Source organism: Filicampus tigris, chromosome 16 (genome assembly GCF_054856515.1).
Source record: "Filicampus tigris isolate MCC_2025a chromosome 16, RoL_Ftig_1.0, whole genome shotgun sequence".
NCBI classification, from domain to species: Eukaryota; Metazoa; Chordata; class Actinopteri; order Syngnathiformes; family Syngnathidae; genus Filicampus; species Filicampus tigris.
The window spans coordinates 14,787,517-14,797,733 of record NC_141232.1 but is presented as its reverse complement, the minus strand read 5'-3'; the positions used below and the strand labels follow the sequence as shown (position 1 = coordinate 14,797,733).

The following is a 10,217-nucleotide window of genomic DNA, read 5'->3' as shown; positions in this document are numbered from 1 at the left end:
TGGCGCTTGCTAGCAAACATTTTGAACAAAAGGGATGCATGCTTGCTTGTGTGTCTTATTTTTGTGACGTCATGCACACTTTGTCAGTAGATTGACAGGTAAAAATAACTGGACTACAAACGGAAATCAGTAATAGTCATATGCAATTTTAAGAAAAGGCATCTTGATTTCATACTTGAATTTTCAATAAGGACTATTGTATTCCCAAGCGATCTTAACAACCAAATGTTTATTTCATTTCCGAAAATAATTGATGCGCCAAAGTGTTTTTGTTTGTCTTTTAGCAATGTGTCTAGGTCTACTAGTTGGTCTATGAGTTACCGATTAAAAATGTGTACGAGGTAAGAGTGCCATCAACTTGCTAACAAAATACAGTATGAAATTCTCCCTCGATGGGGATCTTTATTATTCACGAAAACTGACTTCAGCCCCATTAGCAAACTATCGGGGTCAGCTTTCTGCTGCAGCTCTAGAATACTAGCGTCCTCTTGTGGTCTGAACGTGTAGCTAACAGAGCCACACAAGTCTCCAGACACGCATTTGTGACTCCTGTACGGCTGCACTGTAGTTTACGTCACTTGTAAGGATAAAGCCAATCAATAGACCCAATGTTTTACAGATCACCCACATGCGGAGATCAGTACGCATTTAACCATGTGTTTGTGCATTACAATCACTGTATTAAGTTTACAGATTTTTTGTCACACATTTTAGATTCTCAATACGCATTTGTGACCGTTTACGGATACGGATTCACTTTACATATTTGTGGATTGAAATAGGCATTTGTAAAGGGTTTTGCTACAATAGTGGCCCCATGCAACCATCTCTCCCGCGGCGCCATGCACGGACGAGCCCTGAAGGTCGCGGACGGACCGGTAAACATAAAAAAAAGGGTTATGTGCCCAGCTCTGCTTTAGTGGCAAGACCTCAATACTGTTAAGTTGTAACAAATTGTATTTATAAGTCATGTACGGCGTACGGTGTATCATGTCGAATTCTCAAAGCATTTTATGTTGAACCTAATTTTTACTGTGTACTTGATGGCCAATTCCCAGCATCGTAGGAGGAGACTCCATTCTGCACGGCATTAGCCCAAGGTAAACGTCTGGTGACATACAGTGGCCAGACATGGCAGCACAACTACAAAGGACCAACAACACAAAAGAGCACATACAAATTCTCACGTTTTTGTTTTTATTGGAAAGATCATGCAGTGCACTTCCATGGCGGGAGGTAACATCACTTTCAAGGATACACATGAAGACAGCACTCCTGAAATTACTTAGTACAAAACATAACTAAACATTACTAAGGAATGTAACAAATTAAATAGCAATAGTGGAGGAACGGGGTGAAAAAATGTGCAAAACTGTTTGCACTGCAGATCTTAAAATGCTCACTAGGTTAAAAGATGTTCATAACCCTGTTGTGTAAATACAAAAAAACCCACCTAGACCAGGAAGGAAACTTAAGTCAAAAAAGCAATAAATTACTTTGTATGTTTACTGAGGGAATTGTGGGGGCATTTGGTACGGCGCAAGCGGGGGTGGATGTTGCTGCGGCGGATGTTGCTGGGGGGGCTGTGCTTGGGGGAACGGGAACGGTGGGTGACTTGCACCATTCTGCTGGGGTTGAAAGTTGTTCTGAGGGGGGAAAGATGCTGCCTGGTTATTAAATGACTGTCCATTGCCATTGTAGCCACCGCTAAAATTATTACTATCACCGCTGTTCGCCCCAAAGCCGCCGTTCTGAGTATTTGTGCTACTAAAGCTTTTGTTTGGTCCGTTGTCATAGCCTCTACTGCTATCCCTGTCCCTAAAACTGCCAAAGTCTCGCCTTCCAGAAGAATACCGATCCCTGCGGTCAAAATCACCACCTCTGCCTCCCCTTGAACGACCTGCAAAGAGAGCAGAGCAGTGTTTAATGGCACCCCTGGGGTATGACGAACTCAACAACAAAATGTACCTTAAAATAAAAATTACACTTAGCAGAGAAATAAAATGGCTGCATTTGACAGCACAGTTTCCGTATCTCACCAATTTGATTTACCTCCTCTGATTTCACCCATTTGGAGGAGCTTAGGGTTGATGGCCTGGTTGGCCTCACGTAGAACAGAGATGAGGTCGCTGGCCTGCCTCACGTTGTTGGGAGTGAAGAAAGTGTAGGCAGTGCCAGTCTTTTGGCTACGGGCCGTTCTGCCAATGCGGTGGATATAGTCCTCAGAGTTGTTGGGGTAGTCAAAGTTGATGACAAATTTCACGTCTTCAACATCTGCAAGATTGGTGCGGTGTGGCAAAAAGGAAGAGGAGGACAGCACACAAAGACGTGCGCCAGCGCCACCACAACAACCAGATCAAACAAAGTATTGTTAGTCGCATCATGGGCTGGGGAAACTGAAAAAACTCATTAGAAAGCCGCATTCAAACGTATGGGGAGACTACAGTGGGAAGAGAAACAATGCACACTCCAGCCGCTTCTAATTGAGGGAAATTAGGAGGAGAGAAAAAAAATTAAATGTCCTCCAAGTCATCAAAAAAACAAAAAGCAGACCACAAGCCTTACCCTTCATTGGAGCGTGCATTCACTAGTCCGTTCCCATCGCAGCGTACCCCCCACATTGGCTACACAGTAGGGCTACTATGCACACTACTGCCTCCTAGTGTCAGTGATCGACTTATTGTCCACTTGTCAAAGCACACCTGTGAGAAGGTGCTACTAAGTTCACACGGCAGTCTTTAGCCAACAAAGTGGAGATGTGAACCAGTTTGCAGGATGCCTACAAACAGCGCACCCCAGTCTCCAGGGCAAGTTTATCCCAGTGATCAGAGTCTCTCGTTGGCAGGTCTCGACATGACTTTTGTAACGCAGGCGAGGGAGGAGTGTGAGCTTGGAATTTGTCCAACTAGCATGCCCCACTGTCACCAAAAGCGCCAGTAGCCATGTTATTGCAGAGGTGAGATTCCAATCGACCTTACAAGCTGCTCGTCCGACGCAAGTTGAACTGCAACAGCGACGCCACCCATGCTTTACAACACGTCTACGCAACCGAAAGCACCTTAGGAATGACTCGGGACTCGCTTGCGTCCAAACAATGCGGCGGGGCTTTCAGCTGGGACAGTTACAGAGCCTGGGTGTGTGACGCAGTCCAACCCGTTGCCAGAGAACAGTCGAGTGTGGAGGGGAGGAACTGTGGCCTTCCCCGCTTTTAGATAGGCCAGCGCGTTGTATGCTGCACTCGGACCTTGACACCTCTGCTTATGTGCACGACTGGGAGACCCGTGCCTCGCCAGTCAGGACATCTCCAAGAATCCTCCTTCCCCCTCTGGACACCTGGGCTTGTCATGCCAAGGCCCTGCCATAAACACTGCTCCTTTGGCCCATGGGAGAGACTCAGAGAGAAGCAGAAGAGTTAAAGAAAGCAAATACACTTTCTTCGGGGAAAAAAAAAACTGCAAACGTTTCAGTGCTTTATGGGGGATACTGACCTAGACCACGAGATGCAACATCTGTAGCAATCAAAATTGGAGCCTTTCCATATTTAAACTCTGAAATAAACAAAACACATGTTAAGACCCTCAGATTGTAAATTGCGAAACGGTAAATAGAAGTAAGCTCACCATTAAGAACCCAGTCTCTTTCCTGCTGGCTCTTATCTCCATGGATTCCCATTGCGGGCCATCTAAACAATTCAAGAGCATTTCATTAATGTGCTGTCCAAGAGGAGTCGTGCTTTTGGGTTGCTTCCCAACTTACCCATCCCGCCTCATCCTCCTTGTGAGGTCATCGCATCGCCTCTTTGTCTCTACAAAGATGATAGTCTTGTTCTCCTTCTCGCTCATGATTTCCTCTAGCAAACGAATAAGTCTTTGGGGAGGGATAAAATAAATTGAAAGTTACGCATAATTGCAGCCAAGACTTAAGCTGTTTCACTATGTAATGTACTAACTTGTTCTCTTTCTCTCCATCATTGCACACATCGACAATCTGAAGGATGTTGTGGTTTGCGCTGAGTTGCAGTGCCCCAACGTTGATCTGCACGTAGTCTTTCAGAAAGTCTTCGGCCAGCTGACGTACCTCTTTTGGCCAGGTGGCACTCCACATCAGTGTCTGACGATCGGGCTGCAATAAAGACAAATACAGCATTGATCAAACTGAAACAGGCAAAATGGGATTCTGTTATCTAAAGGACAACTTGAAACGTACTCTGATCTGGTCAACAATTTTCCTGATCTGTGGTTCAAATCCCATGTCCAGCATTCTGTCAGCCTCGTCCAAAACGAGGTAAGTGCAACGGCGCAGGTTGGTCTTTCCTGCTTCAAGGAAGTCAATGAGTCTGCCTGGAGTTGCGATGCAGATCTCCACACCTTTGAAAGGAAACATTACCAAAGATTAAACCAGGTAAGACACCAAACCAAAGTTCCAACTTAAAAACCAGCTTACCCCTTTCAAGGTCACGAATTTGCGGCCCCTTGGGGGCTCCTCCATAGATACAGGTGGATTTCAGGCGAGAAGCTCTGCCATACTCCGCAGCCACCTGTTGCACCTGCTGGGCCAGCTCACGAGTTGGGGCCAGCACCAAGCACTGACAACAGAAAACTTTGATTTACACACAAGCTTGACCACCAACAACACAGGCCATACCCAATGACAGTTTTTAATCCAACTGCAAAAAAAACCAAAACACAATCAATACTTACAATAGGTCCATCACCACGCTCCAGGAAAGGCTGGTGGTTGATGTGAACGATTGCAGGCAACAGATACTGTACAGAAGATACAAAACAATTACAACACTTTCAAAGACAACGACGCTATCCGTTTGATCTCAAATCATGTCAACCTACTGAGAGAGTTTTGCCAGACCCCGTCTGTGCGATGCCAACCATGTCATGGCCACTCAGTGCTAAAGGCCAACCCTGAGCCTGAATGGGGGTTGGCTCTGTCCAGTTTTGCTTGTTGATCACGTCCATAACATAGGCTGGTTTTAAGACAAAAAAAAAAATTTTAAGACGTTTTCAAAATGCAAGTTCAAAAGCCATCAAATCAATTACAGTACTTACATGGAAAGCTTGCTTCGTGGAAATTCACAATTGGGTTCGGGCATTCTCTGCCCTTCACCGTGATTGTTTTGGCTCTTCTATAATTTTCAACTTCTTGCTATAGTTGAGGAGAATAATGAAAAAAAGATTGACGTCAGTGACGATGTTGATTACATAACGCCAGCACGTGTTGCTGACTAGCACACGTGTTGCGTAACGCTCGGACCATGCCGGGACCCACCAAAGGCCTCCTCGTTACGTCCGGGTGCTCTTGGTAAAAGTTCTTCTCAAACTTGGGAAGCTCGTCCAAATTCCAGTGTTTCTTCCGCAAGCGTTCACCAGGGTTGCCGAACTTTGATCCACCTCCTCCACCGCCGCCGCCACGGCTCCCACCAAAACGATGAGGGCCGCCACCGTAACTGAAATAAAAGATCGCTCAATAAAGACACACGAAAGCGATTCTGTCATGGGCATCGAGGGCCAACTCGAAGAAACGCGCCTTGACTGAGTCATGGTGAGAAAATGTCGTGCTGCTACATACTTTCCAGCCAGTAGAGGAACAATGGAAACAGCCGGCATTTTGTATGTGCTTCACCATTGCCATATGGCGAAAACGCCGACTAGCAAAACGTAACTATGACGGACGGTATCAGTTCAATAAGACCCAAGACTTGCCATGTGTGTGAAGTAACTTTTCTTTACGGAGGCACGTCTTTCGCCTCCACTACGTTGGACTACGTCTAACGTCGAGCAAGCTAACAAAGTGGTAGCTCCGAGCTAACGAGAAGCCGCCATATCAGGCACGAGGCCAGACGAGGCCTCGAGCCAAAGACACTGGGCTGCCTTTTACCGGCTATTGTCGAAGACACGTGGCAACGGTTGTTTAACCTGTGAATCTGTCAGTATTTACAAAAATAGATTGATTTCGTCAAAATAAAAAAAGACGCACAGTAATCGAATAATTCCCTGTTCATGCCCGGTCGGCCATTTTCCACGAGGTGAAAAATGTCCGCCTCGAAGAAACGACGAATATGTACTTACCCTCGATCTCTGTCTCGGCCACGGTCTCTGTCAGAATATCCTGGCATGTTGGTTAGTATTTGTGTAACGTTAAATCGAAAATAAAAGAAAAATGGACTTCCTCGGCCACCAATTCGCTCTACCTTCGGCAGCCGTGCTGAAATGCCGGTTAAAGAAAAAGGAGGTCCGGTTTAAATAGCAAGCGGAAGTTCTACTTCCGCCGTATTCATCCGCTGTATGTTTTTTTTCCTCTTTTACTTCAGCGGAATGAAAGAGCAGCGAATAATAAATTAACTTGTTGACGTCTAAACGTTTCTTTTGAATGTGTGTTTATATGAAAGGAAATCAAAAGGAGAAAAGACGAAATATCCTTTTGGCCTTATGTTTCACCCAGTTGCTAATTCCGAAGCCCCACTGAAATGGCGGATGAATATGTTCCAAGCAGAGTCCGGTAATGCGGTTCCTCGTGAAATACCACATATGACGTCACTAGGACAACCCAACACGGCGTTCTGACGTCAGTTTATCGTTTGCTTCAGGTTCGAATTATTCATTCATTAACCCGTTGCCATTCCACCTGGCAGTTTTACCTGAACGAAAGGTGCACCAAAGTAAATTTGATGCTGTACTAGAACCATTTGGAGTATCGGCATAGTTTTGATCTCTTTTTGAAGATAACACTTAATTTTTCTCCTCAACTGTCAGAATCATTTTATGTGCTACTGGCACTGAATTATGGAAGTTTGAATACATAGAAGGCCGTGGGTCGGCCTTCTTTCATGTATTCAAACTTCCATAATTGGAACCAAATGGTTCTAGTACAGCATCAAATTTACTTTGGTGCACCTTTCGTTCAGGTAAAACTGCCAGGTGGAATGGCGTAGGCCTACGCTCTGGGAATTAATTTTCTAGTGTACACCCCTGTTCAAATGCCAGGTTTAAATAAAATAAAGCTAAGTCACTTCAAAACGTATTTTATTTATTTATTTATGTATGTATTTTAATTTTAAAAAAATCACCAAAGAAGAGGTAAATTAGAGATGCAAAAGTAAAAGTGATGTGAAAATATATGTGGTTGAACAAGTGTGCACCATAACTGCGTGGGTTAACCGACAATATTAAAACTCATGTTAAATGGGAGTTAGCACAAACCTACCATTTAAACGGTGGAACACAGTGAAGACAGTCATTATTAAGTGGCAAAAATATGACACAACAGTAACATTACCAAGAACTGGACATCCCTCCAAAATTGATGAAAAGATGATAAGAAAACTAACTCAAACCTTTCTACACAATCCCATTCAATGTAAATGTAACAAGGCTCATGTTTCATGTTTGTTGCAAATTTTCAGATTAAAATGAAGGAAAGGAAAAGCAATAAAAGGAAAAGGAAGACATTTTGTTCCTTTGTACAAGGCTTACATTGTTAGACAAAGGCAAGTTTAATTGGAACTAATTACACACAAAAATAAAATACTCTTACAAAACGGTAGTGTTAACATACATCCAATTGCATCAGTCAGCTAGGAGAGATAATAGTCCTAGTGGATCATGCTAAAAAAAACAAATCTAAAAAGGCAAGAGCTGCATCTCGACCTTTTCTGGTTCGATAAGAACTTCAATTCTTCAGTGAAAGGCAGCATTGAGACGGCATTGAGTAAAGTACTGTAGGAAGTGTGATCTATCTGCTTGTGCACTGGACTTCTAAGTGGATGAATATGCCCTTTAAGTCACCATTCGATACCCATAGCAACCTCCCTCTGGTTTTGCCCCCCCCCCCATTTCAATAAAATCAGTTTCTAATTAAGTTAAACATAAATTACAGGTTGTTTGATCCACATGTATGAACAATATATTTTTACTGTACAAAGCACCTTGTGAGGACACTTGTCACTTTGCATACACTTGTTTACATAAAGAACAACATATTTCATTTTTTTAGTGTATGCAAATGTTAAGAACAGTCCACGGTCAGAGAGATTGCTAAACAGACAGCATCTTTTAGAAAACATTCAAGAATTTTATGTTCAATGGTAGAAAATTTCACAAATGGAACATTGTTAACAGAACAGTATAGCAGGAGGCCATCTCATTCAGCTTATGTCCAACCAAGTGTTTAGACATGCAACAGTTATGCCAAAACAATGAAACCGGATGTTCATGATTTAGAAAATAAGGTACAATGATCAATTTGCTTCTGTTTAGTTGTTAAAAAAATAACATTACATGGTCCGTGTTATAACCCCTGAGAATGTGGCCATTGAGATGTATTCTTTTTTTGTGTGGCCACAAACAGGCATTGATAGTTTATGTGGACTTTGAAAAGAAATTAATCAACAAACGTTCAGGTACAGAATATGGGCGCCAAAGTCAGACAAATGTTGATACTATTTAACACCACATGGTAACCAAAGACTATGGAGTCTTGAAACAAAAGCAAACTTTGGAATTCATGCATAAAGCCCTGTTAATAATGAGTGACTGTTGACTAAAGCTTAAAAATACTACAAACACAAACAAAACATGTTGCTTAAGTGGCTCCAAAATTCTATCAGTAGATTTTAAAGGGTCTGCTCTGTTTGACAAAGATTGAACAATGGCTATTCTGTGTGTGTGTGTTTATGATTTGCAAGCCTTTAGGATATACCTCCTATTAAAGATTCGAAGTGTGTCAAATAAACCAAAACACTGTATTATTTGAGTGAAAATCAACTTATTTCTGTTCTCACAAATTCCTCTTATAATTTAAGCAGTAACACTTGGTATTTTTCTATTTTTCTGAAACAATGGAAACGGGGATATGTATGTATATATATATATATATATATATATATATATATATATATATATATATATATATATATACATATATATATATACATATATATATATATATACATATATATATATACATATATATATATATATACATATATATATATATATACATATATATATATATATATATACATATATATATATATATATATATATATATATATACGTAGACATATAGAGATATATACATACATATATATATATATACACACTGTATACACACGGTATATACGTATATATATATATATACGTATATATATATATATATACGTATATATATATATATACGTATATATATATATATATATATATATATATATATATATATATATATATATACACACATATATAGAAAGTCAACAATAAATTAGATGTATTAGAAATGTACTAATTTTCTTCAATTTTCCCTGTTACTAGATAAAAATAACACATTGCAACTTCGTTCACGTATACATGTTCAAACAAACCAGTTGATGATGAGTGACAATGGGAATGCAACTTGGGCAGGGACTCACTGGGGTCCTTGCTGCTGTCTTTGGAGAGCGATGGAAATCTGTCTGCCAAATTCAGACTCATTGTTGCATCCGCACGTGCAGTATCCCTGTTGGCCGGGCATTACCGCTTGCTCCCATGTGATCAGTCCAAAGCACACTCCATATCGAGAATTAATATTTCCAAGTGGTTATGGTAACCATCAATTAAATTACCCTGTACTCTCGCTAACACACCCCTCTTGTATATGCAGTTGTTGGTTCAGTGACCCTTGCTACATGGAATAGTCGTCATTTTAAAATGCTTGCATGAACATAAAAAAAGAGGAGAGCCAGCCAATCCTGCATGTTCCACAAGTTAGTAAATAGTCTGAGTTATTAGCAGCTGCAGAGATTTTTTTTTTCCAAGAACAAAAAAGACCATAGAGCGTTCGATGTGTGTGTGTAAAAAAAAGGGGCGGGATCATAGACAAACCATGCGACTTCAGCTGTTTGTTGCACTGTGCCTCATCACAGGGTCACTCCACAGCAAAGCCACATGTCTCCTCAATGGCAGTGAGCAACTTGTCATATAGTTTGTCATAGCTTTCATAGGGAGGAATGTCGATCCGATTGAAACTGTAAACATAGGAGAAGATGATTTGAAGTTATGGTGGCATGAGAAAGAATTCTGAAGTTCAAGTAAATGGACAGCAGTACTGTGACACCCGCAAACAACGGTAGGAAATTCAAAGTAGTGTCAGCATTTATTCCATATCCTTGATGAGTACTATTACACTCTTTGTCCTCATTAGTAAGACAATCAAACGAACTAGTAGGATGA

General features: G+C 41.5%; 2 protein-coding genes across 4 annotated transcripts in view; both read right to left on the bottom strand.

The window, feature by feature from the left end:
* Positions 1 to 1,180: 1,180 nt before the first annotated feature.
* On the bottom strand, positions 1,181 to 6,252 carry ddx5 (DEAD (Asp-Glu-Ala-Asp) box helicase 5). Of its 2 annotated transcripts, none has more exons than XM_086055414.1 (13): positions 6,084 to 6,251; positions 5,284 to 5,461; positions 5,064 to 5,160; positions 4,848 to 4,981; positions 4,701 to 4,766; positions 4,444 to 4,585; positions 4,207 to 4,367; positions 3,950 to 4,122; positions 3,757 to 3,867; positions 3,621 to 3,682; positions 3,489 to 3,548; positions 2,053 to 2,274; positions 1,181 to 1,900 (listed from the first exon to the last, which is right to left on the bottom strand). In XM_086055414.1, exons 1-13 carry the CDS (start codon positions 6,128 to 6,130, stop codon positions 1,506 to 1,508), a joined length of 1,848 nt encoding a protein of 615 aa, XP_085911540.1. In that variant the 5' UTR covers positions 6,131 to 6,251; the 3' UTR covers positions 1,181 to 1,505. The 2 variants fall into 2 exon arrangements, with proteins under 2 accessions (XP_085911540.1, XP_085911541.1); XM_086055415.1 differs by having other exon boundaries at positions 1,725 to 1,900; positions 2,040 to 2,274; positions 6,084 to 6,252.
* Positions 6,253 to 9,239: 2,987 nt separating this feature from the next.
* The window catches only part of smurf2 (SMAD specific E3 ubiquitin protein ligase 2), a 55,372-nt gene continuing 54,394 nt past the window's right edge, over positions 9,240 to 10,217 (bottom strand). For both annotated transcript variants that reach the window (XM_086056263.1, XM_086056264.1), the window contains one exon: positions 9,240 to 10,012. In XM_086056263.1, the coding sequence (XP_085912389.1) occupies positions 9,913 to 10,012 (100 nt within the window). In that variant the 3' untranslated portion in view covers positions 9,240 to 9,912. The remainder of the gene's footprint in view (positions 10,013 to 10,217) is intronic.

Coding starts and splice junctions, on each gene's coding strand:
- ddx5 (XM_086055414.1), bottom strand. CDS start 6,130: ATGCCAGGATATTCTGACAGAGACCGTGGCCGAGACAGAGATCGAGG. Junction 5,462..6,083: donor GGCCGAGACAGAGATCGAGG/GTAAGTACATAT, acceptor CTTTTATTTCAG/TTACGGTGGCGGCCCTCATC. Junction 3,868..3,949: donor GATGGAGAGAAAGAGAACAA/GTTAGTACATTA, acceptor CCCTCCCCAAAG/ACTTATTCGTTTGCTAGAGG.